Here is a 17,842-nt window from a genome sequence, read left to right as displayed (position 1 = left end):
TACTTTGTCGAATGCCTGTTGAATGTCTAGGAATACCGCCGAGTAATATTTTCTCTTTTCTAAGATTTGATTGATATTATATGTTATGCGGTGGATTTTCTCTATTGTAGAATGTTGCTTCCGAAAACCGAATTGATGATCTGGCAGTGTTTTCAAATCCTCTAGGAGTGGAAGGAGTCGATTCGTTAGCATCTTCTCGAATAATTTTGACAAAGTAGGTAGAAGACTAATTGGGTGATAGGAGCTAGTTTCATGTATTGATTTTCCGGGTTTAGGGATGAGAGTAATCAGTGATATTTTCCAGGACTTAGGGTAGTATTCAAGGCGAAGAATTGCATTAAAATTGATATGATGAGTACATTCCCTTTTATGGGAAGGTCCTTGATTGCTTTATTACATATTTGGTCATGCCCCGATGCTTTCCTGGGATTTAGGCGACGGATTAATTCTGTAACATCTACAGAAGTGAAAGGTTCAATAGGAGGAGACATTTAGAAGGGAGAGTGCAGGTATTCCGTTATTTCCGCGGCAATATTAGAGGAATGAGGTTTAAATACGTTAGATAGGTGATTAGCGAACAGGTTGGCTTTTTCTATAGAGCTACGCGCCCATCCACCTTGCGGACAGCGGATTGGAGGGATTATTTGCGGGGGACGCGTGAATTCCGCCGAGGAGTTGATTTGGACATATCTTGGCGAGATATTTTTAGTTATAAAAAAGTCAAGTAAATCAGGTATTTTGTTAGTGTCAGTGGGCCAGTAAGTGGGTTCATATGTGGTAAGGTAATTGAGTCTGTTGGTGTTTATGCTATTCAAGAGATTTTTGCCTCTTACTGTGATAAGTCTGCTGCCCCATTGGGTATGTTTGATGTTATAGTCTCCTCCAGCTATGAATCTATTGCCCAGAGCATCAAGGAAGTTACTGTGGCGGCACTCGACAAGCCAAATACCACCACTCGATACTAACTAGTGTCGGCAGCGCAGTGGTTAACGTCTCAACATCCCCATAATTTATCATATGCAAAGAAAAATAGGAATGAAATCTATACAATAGGAGGAAAACCTAGATGGCCGTACTGCATACACTAGGTGGGGATACAACATGGCCCTCCCCCAAAAGGATACAGAAGACAAACACAGAAAAAACACAAAAAGATATTGGTGGATACGGAACCCATAACAAAAAACAACAAGATAAAGAACCACAGAACGGCAACGCTCACCGAATTAAGTGTAAATATGTAAATATGTAAATAGATATACAAATATTATACTAATCCCACAGAACACCCCTCCCCTCCCCTCCCAGTCCATCCCCTCCCATTCCCCCCCTAATAGGCTAGCGAACTGTCCTGTTTTTGCGTCCAGGCTTTCAGGACATAAATTAAAACATCGCACATAAGCTCAGCGCAACAGCGGCTTAAATTTAACTTACAATAATAGGCGTAAAAAAAAAATATATATATATATATATATATATATAATAATGCATGGCTACGTCGTACCGTCGCGTATCGGTACTTTTGCCTGTACCACCCTACAATTAGAATTCAGCGTTTATTCTGGAAAAAAAACCATGTAAAAACAAATATGTAAAAATCCTGGAATTAATAAACAAAGTTAAAAAAAAAAAAAAGTGGTTAACGTCTTAGGTTGCAAACGTTCGGAACCCGGGTTCGAATCCCGGCGACCGGAGTCCGATTTTATTTCCACGCACCAAAAAAGGAGGAAAAATCAGCAGTACCCCGGCAGCGACATCTACAGCCCTTAGTGACAATTACACCGGACGAGGCCCAACTACTACAACTATCACGCCCGTCCAATATATAACGCATACACGGCCACCTCATTACCAAAGTCTTCTTTAGAAATGGAGTGTCTAGGAGGACAATATACTGCTGAAGTGGTGATTGTACCATGGCAATCTTCTATCGCTACGTTTGTAGCTTGGAGGTAGTCCTTCTGGAACGATGGAAGCGCATAATACTTAATGCTGGTTTTGATAATAATTACGGTGCCGCCATGGACCTTTCCACTGGGATGTTGGGTATGGTAGAAGTTATAACCGTTTATTTTCAAGTAATTTTTGTCGATAAAGTGAGTTTCAGATATGAGCATTACGTCGATTTGCTGTTATTTTAAGAAGAGTTCTAGTTCGTATTTGTGTTGAGCTAGACCGTTGGCATTCCAAAGAGCTATGCGTCTTGGTTTTATTTTGCGTCGGGGCGTATTAATTTATTCATGATGAGAGTGCACGCTTCGGCACTCAACAGCGTTTCTTCAATCTTGCATTGAAAAATCCATGAAGCTGAACTTAACACCTAAAATATGATATATGATTGCATTTGATATGAAAACAGTGTATTATTCTGATACTTTAAAAAATTATAATTACCTCTTTAACGGAAGTACCTACTTATTACTTGACTAAATCGTTCGAATAATGAAAATCACTAAAGTAGTATGAAGCGTCCATTCCCCAGGCTTACGGTTACTTTTTATTTCCACGGATCGTCTATCTACTGGACGTATCCCATTGTTTCAATACGACGCTATCGACAGAGTTATTTTTCACAAAGCTTGAAGCTTGAAAAAGTTTCATCGTTCCTATTGGATAAATAAATTGTCTGCAGAAGTGCTTCAAACATCGACCAAGTTTCTTCGTCCCTAATCCAGCTGTTTTTCGATCTAATAATTTTTCTCACTTCCGTCTATAACAAATTAACACATACATCGATCGTGGCCTACAAAACTAATAATTAATCTCAAGAAACACATGTGAGAGTTTAAGTCGTATTTATCAGATTGCACACTTAATTGTTTTCAAATTTTTACGTTTTGAAATATTATTTAGTAATTTATATATCAGTAATGGAATGCATGATAATAATGGAATATGAATGATAATCGAAATTATAAAATAACTATTTTTTAAAGATTAAAATCATTTCAATTTGCCTGCTAATTTCAGTCTGTTTCATAACAAAATTTGAAATCATTTACTTTAGCTTCTCGTATACCATGTTGTCAAATATTTCAATAATTTTGTATCATACAAAAAAAACTAAAGTGTAAAAAATAAATTCTATTGTTTATACATACCTGTATTTATTAACTTTCATCGTCTTTCAAGGTGGAAGCGTATTTCACACGTTTCACATCGTGAAAATCGATCGATCTGTCTCGCTCATTCTTCTCGATGATGCATATTTATTTATTCAAATATCCAATGTAGGGTTTATTTCGCCGTACCCACGTTCAATTTTTATATTGCGCGACTTCGGTCACATGAACCGATTTTTAGCATTTCTATCATTGAATTTTTTTCTTACCACCTTATTCTCACCGATTGGTTGAGGATTGATTTAACGAAACAAGGGAATAAATTTACATTATATCCCAAGACAATACAGAATTTTAAAATAAAATGTGTTAAATGAGTGTTTGACTGCTTTTGTAATATTCAAAATAATCGCAACATCTAGTCACATTTTTGAGCAAACTCTGTACGCGTCCAAATATTCGAAAGTAGGTATAAACCAGGAGGTTTATCACAATGTGGACTGTATTAGCTTTTGAATGCATGGTTAATAAGGGATTGCCCCTTGTGGATATGATACAGAATATCAATCATTATGTTGTGTCCGTTGGTTAGACCATGACCTTTGATTTTCGTAAAGCGAAAAATAACTGTTTTTGACGACTGACCTTTAGTATCTAGTCATAAACTGCGTAGATCCCCAAGAAGACCCGTAATCTCCCCTTTGCCCCGCTATTAATTACTCAACGAGGGAGTGAAGGGTAACAATTTGCTTCTTTTGCCGAATGGTTCATGACGTTGTCGGCTCTTCAAGTTTTTTTGGTCTAGACCCCTCTTCGGGCCCGATCGGCAATATCATAAACGCTTGATTATTCCATGTTCCTGAACAAACCCATCATTACATATAATTGTAGATAAAATTGCAGTTATTTCTACTTGAAGATTCCGAATGTAATCCGTGTTTAATAGGATTATCATTATTCAGGGGGTTTAAATGAAACTGTCATATTGTGATAATTGATAATTCTATATTCTGATAATGTTCTGCGATTCTTTACGTAGCCAGCTGGATAATTAAAAAATGGGGAGAAATGTGTTCCAGATGCAATTTACTTTAATTGTCTTTGCATACTTAATCTTTGTACACCAATCATATTTTGTTACTATCTACTAGCAACTCCAAACAACACGGGTCACTGAAATCCCGAACTCTGGAGAACGCGACATTATTACTACGAGAGAAAACTCGAAACAAAATTCCATGTTAAATGTCAAATCGGAAACAATATCAGACGAGGTTTGAGGAAGCATCCGAGTCCAAACAAGATAACATAGGACATGAAAAATCGGAACTCAAATCTACATCGCTAGGATTCTTTCCAGAAAACATTTTTTCTATTTTTCGAACAGATGGGACCTTCGTAATCAAAAAGTGAATCTCTTCTATCTCCACTCTTCAGAAATGTGCTTCCCCCGTCTAAAATAACAAACCTGTAGAAACGTGTAAATTCTACTTCCAAAGTCATACTTTCAACAGTAATAAAATTAATAAATGAATATTAAACGAACGACTGACGAAAACGCGTATCATTCAATACCAAGAACACGGTCACAAAAAAAAAGAAAGAAGCGATTTTACCTTGTAAACGAGACTATGAACAGTTAGCTGCATTGATTACAGTAGGGCCAAGGTTATTAGAGACATGGGAACATGTAAACCATAGTTTGAACCAGTTGGAAAATTAACTAAGGAATATTAAATGAACGATTGACGAAAACGATTATCGTCGAATAAAAAACAAACGGTCGCCAGAAATATGAGAACGATTCTAACTCGCAAAACTAAGGTAGGGAAAGTTTGACAACTGTATTAGTTGAGATTGAATGTCTGTCAATCAAAAAACCTGATTATAGTTCAAAAGAATCTGATTTCGATTGAATAAAATTATTTCACTAGTATATTATTTCTTTGTAAGGATAAGCAGAGTTGTCACCAAAAGATGAATCTGTCTGATTTGCTGCTCCACAAGAATTGAAGCGGACAATTCAATGAGACCAAGATTAGTTGTTGGGTATTAAACGATTGAAAGCCAAAGATATTTATCATATTATCATCGAACACCAACAAACAATCGCCAGAAATATGAGCGTGATTCTAATTCAGAAACTAGACTAGAGAAAGTGTCACGTACACGAAAAGCCTGACGGATGTGTAGATACGATAACGGATGTGCAGATAACCTGCACTATCCGAAGAAGACTGCTTCGAAATCGAAGAATTTATAACCGATTTATGCATGGAATTAGACACCTATACCGTTCTTCGTTAGACATCATGGTGTCTGCATCTCAGGAACGATAAAGAATCGTGGAAACAGGATGTCATTTTCTAAGACACCGCTAAGAAAGTGCATAAGCCTTCAGAGACCTAGGTAAGACAGTTCACCGAATACTGATAATCGATGTATATATCTACGACCAATGGATGTCCGAATAAACAGGAGAATTGCAGTATACAATGTGAAATTATAATGCAAAATAATAAGACACTTATCATTGAACATAAAGGACCAGATTTTATAAATATGGATGCCCTTCTAACTCGTAAACTAAGCTATAAAAAGTTTGTTGCAACAATATTTGCTTAGGTTATGCTTTTGCTAGCTTATGCTTTCAAAGACCTAAGCAAGACAATACATCGAATATTGAACATACAACGATGCTTCATATATACATTTTCGGCGGATGAACATCTACACATGCGAGAGGATAACAATATGTATAATATGTAATTGTTATATTATACAAATAATACCCAACAAATACCCAACAAATATTTGCGTTTGTCGTTAATATCACTAATAAATTAATTTAAATATTATCATGATGGATCGTATTAGACGCTCCGCTGCATACATGTGCCGGAGTGGCTAGTAGGCAATGGTAGATAAACACGCGGAGTATAAAGGGTTAAATTTCGTAGGGTTATTTGATTTTGTAAAATTGAGAAAAAAATTCAACTTCGCTTTTCCCCATTTTTTAATATAAGATAAACTCAGCAAGGTTCTATAGCTGAGTTGCTTGATTTTGTAAAATTAAGAAAAAGAATCCAGTCTCACCTTTCTTCCCCATTTTTTAATATAAAATGAACTCAGGAAGGTTCTATTACGTACAAAGCAGACTTTAATTTTCAAAAGGAGCCTACTTTTCAAGAAGTTATAACTGCTCAAAGATCGGCAATATTTCCATAAAAATTTAGTATTTCTTTGATTTTTCTACTTATATCGTATATAAGTAGCATATATACGATAAGGAATACTAAATGGATTAATTATAATTATTTAGATAGGATTAATTAGATAAATAAGGGATTTAAATAGATCTGGTCAATTGGAGATTCGTGAAACAGTTGAAAACTTTCAGTATTTAATCAAAATTCCGCATGTCGATAAAAACCATCTTCTTGATGCTACTGTGATATATATAGGCCATCATATTTTACATTAATATTGTCGTAACAATATTAGATTTTGTTGGCAATATTAGTCTTAAAAACAATATTCGACGAGATTGACTTCGTTCTTAGTAACAGTCGATGTTAATCAAATATCGATTGGTTTACAGTTCACGTTTTCTAGTGATTATCGATGTTAATCAGATGTTAGATCGTCTGTACTTATTAGAAATTCGAAACTTCTTATTCGAAAACCTTGGCTGTGCATACGTTCGTATATAGTCTTGATACATAGCAACGCTAAAAATACAAAATTTATATTTGTTTTCAAATTCCATTTAAAAAGATTTATCAAATATTGAATATTAGATATTAAATTTGCATTAAAACTTTTCTAGAAAATTAATATTTTATGACTCGTGCCTTTCATATCATATTTTGACATAAAACAACTTGTTTGAATAAAAGATGCCGAATGTTGACCTTCTCAAAACTATATAATTTATGTAATAATTTTTCACACAATACACAATTTAAAATGTATAAGATGTTTACAAATTAAATAAATGATTCTCATAATTACATATGACTCTTTCATTTACAATGAGCATGTAAATTTAAATTACTCCAACTATTATTGAAAATAAAAAAAATATGAGTATGAGTATATATGATTACAAAATTAATATTCATTTGCATATTAAAATTTATTTTTTATATATCAAACCTCAAATGTAATTTGATTGTTTGTAATGTAATGGGGTTTTATATATCAAACCCCAATGTAAAAGCGGTCTTAAATAATAAGATATCAATGACTTTCCTATCTTTTACTAAAAGTAAAATTAATCAAAATAATCAGTACCAATATTCGTTCCTCGTATAATAACCGTTTCAATTGCCAGTATACTTAAAAATTGCGATCAATAGTTAGAACTTCACACTTTATTGAAGTCTGTTGAATTAAAAGGCTTCTCATAAAAATGATAGAATTTTAGAAAATATCGTCATAAAATGAAAAAGTGGAATATGAACTGAAGAAAATTTATTCTTATTTCTACGTCACTAGACAACACTTTCGAATTTCAATCGAAACAATCATATAAATTTGCAACGCATTAAAGCGTTATATATGCAATGTAAGCAGAATCCAGAAATGACTCAACATTGATATCTTACTGCTTAAGATTACTTCAGGTCATACTATCATAGGTCATTAAACTCAACTCGATGTCACATACAACATCTTATCGTAAAAAACGCACACGTATTATTTAAAAATTATTTTTCTCATGTAACATAAAGAATAAAAAAATAGAAATTTAAATACCAAATAAAGATAAAGAAAGAAAAAGTGGAAGGGATATTATTTCAGAAAACATTATAATAAAGATTCAGGCATACCTGGATTAATATATCATAGAATTATTTGATATTTTATTGTAAACTATTATAAGTACACAACAATGCTTAAGTGCAATTTTAAATATACTGCATATTTTCATATACAGTATGTGGTATATATATATACATATATACATACATGCATACATATATATATTACACACCATGCAGTATGTATTTGAATAATAAGAGTATACATATAATATCTGATATCAACAAACGAATTTCCATTCTATAAATATGTTGCAATTCCATTAAAGCAAAGTAAATACGTTTTGAAGTACGAGAACTAAATTCACTTAATCTCCCAACAGTGTGATGAAGTTTGGCATCTTCATTGCATAACTTTTCTACAAAGGATGAACAATAATTTTTAATTACAGGATAATGTTAATAATGCTAATATTCTTACTAATAATACTATATTATATCATATATTTTATAATATTTAGTATATTATAAGTACTATTTTACCAGTTCCTTTATTGTGAATATCATCAGAAGGAATAGGTAAGTATTTATCCAATATTAATTCAACGAAATCAGTGGTACTGTCAACAGTTTTTAAAATACTAATTCCTGTTTCAGTCGACATAACTCTATCTGCCTGCTGCCAACTATACATTCTTAAATAATGAACTTTGTAATAAGTGTGTAACTTTATAACTTTAACTCTATGTTTGGTTCCCTTTTTTAAATCTGTGAATGTTTTAACAGCTGGTCTAAGACGTTCTGATACAAGAGATTTAGTCCGGTTTATTATCTAAAATAATTAATACAACATGAAAAAGTAGATTTTATCAAGAAAAGACTATGAATATAACTACATATTAAAATATATATAACCTGCTTTGGTTCTTCTTTTATTATGGGTAATTTTACTTCTACATAATCAATTCCTTGACATAATGTCTTATCAAGTGTACAAATAGGCTTTTCTATTAATTTAGCAACTGGCAATGACTTTTCAACCACGGTATTAACTATGTTCTCCATAGTGTTAAATGCCCAATGTACAAATACATTTGTATCTTTTACACGACCATATACTGCTGTAGATTTATCCCATAAGTAATTTACACTTGGTATCTTACGGGCGCGATTAACAGCTTGTATTTTACATATGTGTTTTGAGGATTCAGCTTCCATATTAATAAACAATAATGGAATTTTTATCAATAAAGTAAATATCTTTTACAAAGTCAAAATCTATAACATAAGTTAGCATATAATTTTGTTAAAGGGAAACAAAATTTAGCGTGGGATAGTTATTTGCTTAGTTTAGCATATCCATAATCTATAATTACATAGTTATCATATACAACATATACAAAGCAAACTGAAAGTTGGAATATTCCAAAGTCTTGAATATAAATTGATAAAATTCATATCAATTTATGCTTTTATATTGCAGTGGTATTAATATTATTCTTTCAATTTTATACTGCTTATAAATATTATACTTTTATCAATAACAACAAGTAATATAGAATAATTTAAGTAAACAAGAACCATATTCACAGAAAAATACTTATTAAACATTTTATGAAACATATGACATGACATGAGGTCATTTATAGAAAAATCTGACATAACTGTAATATAAAAATTATACCAATTATTCTAACTTTTCTTAACTAATTGGTTGTTTGACACTTACTTAATGTAATCAACTTCAATGAAACTTTGTTTACATTTATCACGTTTCTTTCAACTAAAACATACACTTTGATCCAATCTATTTCACCGAGAAATTTATTTGTTCAATAATCGAGTACGACAGTTATAACTTCTCTTTCTCTTATGAAATATCATAACACTGTAGTGCTTTTTACAATACGACGCTACTATTCGCTGCTAAATAATCGTACGAGGGCACCATTGTCGCATCTTCACAGTCATGCGTGATACATTTTGTTTTAACCGACTTTTGTACTCAAGAATTTTGATAACATTCAAATATTTTATAGTTCATATGAAGTTAAGAGGATGAAAGGGTAAGTCACTATTTTTCTAGTTTGAAATATAATTAAAAATAAAAGAAATGTTTGCTACTCAATTCTTATTTTCAAAAATATGATACATAATGCACCTTTAAATCATTAAATTAAAAAAAAAATGAGAAAAAGATTAGTTTCGTAGCATAAAAATTAAACAAATAAAAGTTGTATAGTTTCAAGGAGTACATTATAAACGAATTAGTTTCAAGAATTTTCTAACAACAGTGGTTGCAAATTATCGTGAACTATGATAATATTTATAAATGGAAATCAATCCTATAAATATTAAATTATACTATACAATATTGTAAAATGTATTTTATATGATTTATCTTATAACATGAAAAATTTTTGCTAATATGTACAGAAAAATGCTTTCTTCGAAATGATTAGAAATTTAGAGGACATTTTTGTATATCTGTAGCACAATACGATATTGATACCGCGTAGCATTTGAGTCAAATAAGACGGTCGTTATAAGAAATGGTAAACATATAAAAACCATTTGGCAAAGTAAGACAAAGACTTTGCTGTTTCAAAGGAAGTATTTGTATCAACGAATATTAGTTATGCTATAAGTTACGCTTTATATATAATTTAATTTATAATTTATAACTATATAATTATCCCTTTTTCACAACGATTTTGCAAAAAATCGTTTCGTTTAGTGTGAAATCGATACGGAAATCGATTCTAGAACAGTTTTGAAATCGATATAGGATCAAAGAATAACAATTTTAGATTTAGAACCATTATAAATATAATATACCTGGATAGAAGTGATAGACTGCAGATATCTTTTATGCAAATTTATGTTTTTATAAATATAATTTAAAAACTGAAACGTGGGTAGAAAATTGTTTGGATATAAAAATAATTTTATCGACAAATAAAAAAAAAGATGGAAGCAATTCCGAAATATGTGCATAATTGGAAGAATATTTGTATTCACACATTAGAAATTCATAATTTAATTAATTCACTTACTTCAAGTAAATTTGAACTCCAGATTCTTTACTTATAGATGAAGCGAAATCGAACTTTCTGCGCCGATTACTGCTGAATCTGAAAATGAGCCATCACAGAATCTGCAACGAACAGAAAATTATTGTAGAAAATATCATTAACGTAATGAAAGAAGACATTTAAGAAACAACTAGCAGATAAAATTAGTACATCGAATTGGTAAGTATTAAATATTAAATATTAAATATGCGAAAAATGTATATACCTTTCAAGTCACTAAAATTACAATTAATATTTGTGTATCTGTATAGAACGTTATATAAAATAGATTGAAAATTATATGTATATAAAATATACCATAAAATCATATAAATAATTACCTTTAAAGTGATTAGGGATAAAACAAGATTACATAAAATATAATTAAATATAAATATCATTAATATGCTTGCAAAATATAATACAACCACACTCTTTATACTTACAGTGGTGTGTAGAAGATTCCACACAGATAGAAACTACCAGGGTATACTATATATACTAGTATACTACCAGATACTCTAACATTGAAGATACCATCCAAACCAAATCATATTGTTAGGATGATTCATATTATATTTACTATTGAATTCACAAATAAAGTTGGAATTAAACAGTTAAACTATGAGACATATCATATTTGCCACCGAATCGACAAATAAAATAAAAAAAAATAAGCGGTTAAAATTTAACGCTTTGTATTTAAAGTCTATAGAAAACTATGTACTAATAATTTTAATTTGTTTCTGCACTCAATAATATTTATTAAACAAAATTTTTTAAAAAATTATTTTTAGTACAAAACTAGTACATGAAATAAAATAGGGAAATTTATTCAAATAAAACATATCATGTGACGAAATCTTAAACTAAAACAAAATCGATTTGGATTAAATATATTAAATAAAGTATATCAACGTCTTTTCAACTTTTTCATATTATATTTATACAGATATAAGATTATAAAATCTATACATAAAAAATATATATGTGTTTCCTATTCAAGTAGTATCTTCATGGATATAAATAGAGAGTATATTATGTATAACAACTCCATAAAAGTAACAGCAAATAAGAAATTCGATATTAAAATTATCGATTTATAGTTGTATAATTCGGGGCACAATTATATAATGAACTTAAATATCGCATTTTTCAAATTTCTTGTTACAAAAATATAATAAATTTAAAGTACTTTTCTTCCTATTTACATGTTTAGTTGTATACAAAATTGAACATGTATCTTAAAGTGCTAAAATTTTACAATTATGTGTGGAACTAGTATCTTAATGCTTAAGTATCACATTTATTTGCAATTACTTGACTGAATGATATCGTTTTCATTTTTTCATACTGAGAATGAACAAGATAAGAAAACAGCGAACAAGATTTGAATCTCATATTATTTAGCGACAGATAAATGTAATAATTTCAGGCATCTAATAATATAAACATAAATAGAAATGTTAATTTTGATATCTTACATTAAACCTTTATAAAATCACATCGACAAACTCGAAAACTCCCTAACTGAAAATTTACTATTTTTTTCTTACAACATCGATAAATTACATGTGCAGTTACTTTTGCAATTTAATATTATTACCAAATTAAATTAGATATACTTTCTTACGCATACAATTTTCTACGACATTCTTGAGGAATTTCAGTGATTCATCGAATTCACAGAACAGATAATATAAATTTACATTACATTTATATCGATGAATGAACTTATACTTGAAACTGATACTTTCATTTATTACACATATTACAAATATGGGCCTGATGTGAATCTAATTACTTATCTAGCGATTACGTTATTGTACAATTGTTAGTAACAATCGTGCCTATTTCTTTTCTTTGTTTTCTTCATTTGCACTGTTACTTTCATCGTGTTTATCGGTTAAGCTTAAAAAATGCGTTAGATGAAGAATAGATATTACGCTCGACATATATGACGCTACATCTTCTTTCTTCACTGTTTTTAATTGTGCTACAACCGAATGGTATACTCGATTGGCAGTTTTCGAGGATAATTGACCAATAGTTTGTACTGTATGCAGAACTTTGTTCTCATCAGCAGATATAGGAGCTATGAAATAAAAATTTAGTAATTTAGAGGTTTATCCAATATTTTAATGTATATAGAGAGAGAGATGATATTTTGTTAGATATTTATAAATAATACATACCAGGTGTGTTTTCTTCTCCTTCAACTGGAGGGAAATAACGATCTAATAATCCGTTAATGAGAACGCTCGTATTATCAACACCTTGCACTGCCATAGTACCATATGAATTATTCAATAATTCATTAGCTTTGTTTATACTAATTTCTTTGAATGTATATGCGTGTTGAGCTGCTGACTCTTTTGCAGCGTGCAATTTGTCGATTGTTGGTTGCAAGGAACTACTCATCACAGCTTTGGCAGCATCGTAAATCTGTATAGAATAAATGAGATTCGTTAATTATATGAATATGTACATTTAGATATTGTAGCCTGTAACACAGATATTTTATTGTATAAACGAGAAATGATATATTTTTGTTGCCTTATAATCTATTAAATATGACTAACATCTCCTAATTATTTCTTTAATAAAAATCTAATCGATTTTTAATTAATATAGTATTAGTACATTGTTTAGCATTTTTTCACATTTTAAAACAAAACGCATTTGATAAAAGATTCTACTATACAAATTCCCATTATCGAAGATTAGGGTCCTATCTCTTTGTTGAACAAATTCAAAATGCACTTTATGTCGCTCAATCCATTGTACTTTCGTTTCTTACAATTTTGTTGCATGAAGTATCTTTTCTGTATATCTTTCTTATTTCATTTTCATTAAAAGAGGTTTATAGTTTATTGTGACTTCTTATTACTCAATCTCTATCTCGATATATTTACTTGCTGAGGTGGTTGTTTCACGAACGGTACTTTCTGCTCGACCACGTTCAGACCTTCGCATAATTTTTGATCAACAGCAGTAATGTGTCCTTCGAATTTTTTTGCCAATGGTACAGTAAGAGGAGCAGCCGTTGCAGTTGCATAATTAAGTCCAGCTTCAGCTTGTGTCAGTGCCCAATTTATTAAATGATGCGAATCTTTCAAGTAAGAATATGTAGATCCAGTTTTCTCTATCGCCGAATGAACAACAGGAATGCTTTTTACGCGATTAATTACTTCCAGCTGAGGTGTACCATCAATTGCTTTCTTGTCTGCCATTTTTTCTGAAAAGTAGAACGAAGTATTGATGATTATTTAATAAATGATGTATTTATTATACAGATACAATAAGAAAAAATTATGCAAATACAACAACAAATAAACTAGACTAAATTCCTTAATGCTTTGGTCTAATGTAACTTGTTGTTCACTTTTAATGTTACAATCGTGTGGAAATTTTTAACAAATTTATAAGATATTATTATGACTTCAACGGATTATATTTTTATTTCTACTGTTACTAATCGCATAACCATTCGAGTCAATAAAAATAATCTTCGTTAATCATATTAATTGCGATTAAGCTATAAATAACTATTCATATTTAAAATAACATCCAATCAGTAGTAAATAAAAAAGTAACATTTGCCTTAAAAGCAAGATGATCGAATACGTTTATATTTTATAATTTTATTACGTGCTACATGCTTTTACGTATGTAACAAGAGAATAATTATTACCTCTGCTTTGCAAACAATAATAATAGTGAAATAATATAAAGATACAAATTATTTAATGAAAGTTAAAGATAACATGTGAAATTAAAAAATTAACAGTGTTGCTTAATTTCAAATAAAAATTTGCATGTAATCGGTGAATTAAGCGGAAGATTAAAAATACATAAGTATATTACATAAAATAAAGCTTTTTTACGATACCCAACTTTTCATAAGATTACTCGTATAATTCATGATTCTTTCGCTGTAAAATAAATGATACATTAAAATTGAGTACGCAGTTCAATGTCCATTATGTAGAAAGATAACAATAAATCATGACTTTTAATTTCAAACGTAAATAAATGCACGATATGATAGTACTTGTATATATACTTTATCATTAGCAGTATTCAAATTCCAAGATTAAATAGTAATTTTATTATTAGATGTATATATTGCAATACTTCTAGATTTTATACAATTTTCAATAATATGTGTCATCAAATATTTCAATTATATTTTTCATGTTTTAAAAAGTGACAAATTTAATGTACATCTACCTCAAACCTATAAGAAAAAGGGAGGACGGAACAATTTATAAGATAGTACGTAACTATAGAATTGAATAATTTATGAAATAGTACATAACTCTAGAATAGAACAAACAATAATTATGAATGTAAGTACAGGAAGTACTTACGTAGTAGAGTCTGTTATAGCGTGTACGTTATCGATCTTTATTGCAAAATATTCAATCTTTTATGACTTTACGATAGGTTATGAAATTTCATTGGTTGATAACAATATGAAACGATAAAAATAGTATCAATATTACAATATTAACACAATAAATAGCCAGCCAAATTAATTAAATGATGACAATAGAATATAAAAACGCGTTAAATAATATAGATTGAATAATAATGCTATTAAAATATTATCAAATTAACGAATATATGATATATCATAAAAGATTACAAATGTTTCTGGTATCTTCTTTAAGGCTTCAACTAAGAAACTGAATGTCAATTTATATTTATTAGTCATTACTGTAGCTATATTTTTAAAACTGACAAATGTGTTTGATATGCATGCAACGAAATAAAAATTTTTATAACTGAAAAAATATATTTTTTGAAGAACATTAATTAAGAAAATAGAAAAAAAATAGGGAGGAATAGATTCTCTACATAAAACATAAAAAATTTACTTAAAACAATCACAATTGTATTGCGAGTAAATATTAAAGTACGTATACAGTTCCAATTTATTCTACTTAACTTTTCTTTAGATTAATATTTAATATAACTACAAATTATAGTATTATACAATATATATATCGCAAATATCTAATGCGTAGATGCATCAAGTATTAAGGAATCAATCATTAAACATTATAAATAATATGACTTACTAATATTGTTGTGTGATACTTGATGCAACAGTTAGCAAAATATTAGTAAGAGAAGCGGGACGCACTATAGTTGACGATACACACGACAGATCCAGCAATACTGGCGATAGGTAGGCAAAAAGCTTGTGGTAGAAAATGATCACACAAGTGGGGGTAGACATTCTTCAGGATCGTAGAAACTTGTATGTGCTTACTTTTCTTCTGTTCCTAATATTCTGGGCAAATACTACAAAACACAAATTATTATAAGAGTTTACATTGATACTTTCTGCCCTTAATAATAAAATATTTATTTAACAAATATCACTAAATTTATTCCAATAATTATAATATGGAATGTTTGATACCTATTTCCTTACCATAATAAAATTATCTTTATTACACTATTATGTCGTATATCCAATCATTCAATGTACTTTATAATTTATAAAATTCTCAAGTTTAGATATTATAGATTATAAGTAGCTAAAAAAGTAAAATTTGGTAATTACATAATTACCATTTAATTATTATTTATTTATTATGAATTACAATTCACATACTACATTTCATTTTAAACAAAATTGCTGATTTTAATATATAGATTATAAAATTTTTTACGTGTGTAATAGTGATATAAATGTACTACAGTAATTTCAAGTAATAAAAAATTATAGGAAAATTTGTTGGTTACTGAATATATTATTTAATCGTGTTAATAACCTTCTGTATTCAAATAGAGTAGATAAAAGGGAACTTCGATGCGTGTCTACTGCCATGAACATGGTAGTGATTCTGCGCAGCTATACTACGTATGTGTAAACATACATGAGTAAAGATAGTACATATATACGAGACATCATCCATGACGTGGAGGTCACATCGTAATTCTTTTATACCTTAGAATCATAAAGAATACGTTGAATCCATCGATTCGTAATCATTTTGGCGAAACATGATTCGATCAATTTTTGATTTTAAGTAATTAAACGTATTGTTTTTTTTCGAGATATTTGATACATTAACGAAATTTGGGGTTACTCAAATTTATTTTTAATTCATTCCGATTTTTGTTTTTATTTTGTAAAATTGTTATTGTTACAGCTGCTGAATACTTATCACTAGTAGTTTTATAATAATTAATCTAAATTACTTAAGTATTCCAAATTATGTAATTATCTACGATTACTTTTTGATTAGAAGATGAAGGTGAAGGCCCAGAAATATTAAGAAATCAGTTAAAACAAAATATTATTATTACTAAAGAGAAAACTGAAGTAAAATAATACTACTGTTTAAGTCACATATACAGATTATTAAAAAAATTTCTAATAACAAAACCTTTTATAAAAACTAACAAATCTGTCCTTTTTCTAGAAAGTATAAATAAAAAAATAGTTTCAGCACAAGTAATTTTATACTTCCTTGTCAATATACAATTTTTATAAAAGCAATTATTGAAAATTATATTCGGCATGTTTTATTACATTTATTTAAAAAAACAATATAGTTCCTTTAGTATATATATATATAAAATATAAATATAATATATATATAATATATATAATACATATACTAAATATAAATATTGTTTTCATCAGATATTAGTATATATGAAAAAATTTAATATTAGAGTAAAGTATAAAACATATTTTTCGATACTTAATTTACTCTGATAATATTTCTCGTAAATTTTATGTTCCATATAATTTTATTATTTTAACAAATTTATTACATTAACAAATAGATTGTGTCTGTTTTTAAAAAGGCACTAAAGCACTATCTTCTACAGTAATACAAAAATAACAATATTTTGAATCACAGTATCTTATATAATCGCGTAGAATTATATATTTATGAGAGTTCTAATAACA

At 29.3% G+C, this 17,842-nt stretch overlaps 3 protein-coding genes across 9 annotated transcripts in view; 1 reads left to right on the top strand and 2 right to left on the bottom strand.

The window, feature by feature from the left end:
• Positions 1 to 7,902: 7,902 nt before the first annotated feature.
• On the bottom strand, positions 7,903 to 10,980 carry LOC100643974 (lipid storage droplets surface-binding protein 2). Of its 5 annotated transcripts, none has more exons than XM_048408592.1 (4): positions 10,885 to 10,980; positions 8,744 to 9,106; positions 8,372 to 8,660; positions 7,903 to 8,247 (listed from the first exon to the last, which is right to left on the bottom strand). In XM_048408592.1, the coding sequence occupies exons 2-4, from the start codon at positions 9,044 to 9,046 to the stop codon at positions 8,054 to 8,056; spliced, it is 786 nt and encodes a 261-aa protein (XP_048264549.1). In that variant the 5' UTR covers positions 9,047 to 9,106; positions 10,885 to 10,980; the 3' UTR covers positions 7,903 to 8,053. The 5 variants fall into 5 exon arrangements, with proteins under 5 accessions (XP_048264549.1, XP_048264548.1, XP_020719999.1 ...); XM_048408591.1 differs by lacking the exon at positions 10,885 to 10,980 and adding an exon at positions 9,558 to 9,738 and having other exon boundaries at positions 8,744 to 9,492; XM_020864340.2 differs by lacking the exon at positions 10,885 to 10,980 and adding an exon at positions 9,558 to 9,737.
• Positions 10,981 to 10,985: 5 nt separating this feature from the next.
• LOC100648097 (cilia- and flagella-associated protein 45) overlaps positions 10,986 to 17,842 on the top strand; it is a 35,751-nt gene continuing 28,894 nt past the window's right edge. For both annotated transcript variants that reach the window (XM_003397355.4, XM_012311357.3), the window contains exon 1: positions 10,986 to 11,082. The gene's annotated coding sequence lies outside the window, so the exon portion shown is untranslated. The remainder of the gene's footprint in view (positions 11,083 to 17,842) is intronic.
• LOC100643850 (lipid storage droplets surface-binding protein 2) lies at positions 11,822 to 16,181 on the bottom strand. Of its 2 annotated transcripts, XM_012311362.3 has the most exons (5): positions 15,990 to 16,181; positions 14,800 to 14,837; positions 13,818 to 14,140; positions 13,098 to 13,347; positions 11,822 to 12,997 (listed from the first exon to the last, which is right to left on the bottom strand). In XM_012311362.3, exons 1-5 carry the CDS (start codon positions 16,148 to 16,150, stop codon positions 12,753 to 12,755), a joined length of 1,017 nt encoding a protein of 338 aa, XP_012166752.1. In that variant the 5' UTR covers positions 16,151 to 16,181; the 3' UTR covers positions 11,822 to 12,752. The 2 variants fall into 2 exon arrangements, with proteins under 2 accessions (XP_012166752.1, XP_012166753.1); XM_012311363.3 differs by lacking the exon at positions 14,800 to 14,837 and having other exon boundaries at positions 15,990 to 16,128.

The sequence above is a fragment of the Bombus terrestris genome, chromosome 9 (genome assembly GCF_910591885.1).
Source record: "Bombus terrestris chromosome 9, iyBomTerr1.2, whole genome shotgun sequence".
In the NCBI taxonomy this organism is placed as follows: domain Eukaryota; kingdom Metazoa; phylum Arthropoda; class Insecta; order Hymenoptera; family Apidae; genus Bombus; species Bombus terrestris.
The sequence above is the reverse complement of the archived record's forward strand: the minus strand, read 5'-3'. Positions and strand labels throughout refer to the sequence as shown.

Coding starts and splice junctions, on each gene's coding strand:
- LOC100643974 (XM_048408592.1), bottom strand. CDS start 9,046: ATGGAAGCTGAATCCTCAAAACACATATGTAAAATACAAGCTGTTAAT. Junction 8,661..8,743: donor TAAAAGAAGAACCAAAGCAG/GTTATATATATT, acceptor TAATTATTTTAG/ATAATAAACCGGACTAAATC. Junction 8,248..8,371: donor TATTCACAATAAAGGAACTG/GTAAAATAGTAC, acceptor CATCCTTTGTAG/AAAAGTTATGCAATGAAGAT.
- LOC100643850 (XM_012311362.3), bottom strand. CDS start 16,150: ATGTCTACCCCCACTTGTGTGATCATTTTCTACCACAAGCTTTTTGCC. Junction 14,838..15,989: donor AGTATCACACAACAATATTA/GTAAGTCATATT, acceptor TTTATTTTACAG/CGAAAGAATCATGAATTATA. Junction 14,141..14,799: donor TACGAGTAATCTTATGAAAA/GTTGGGTATCGT, acceptor TCTACTTTTCAG/AAAAAATGGCAGACAAGAAA.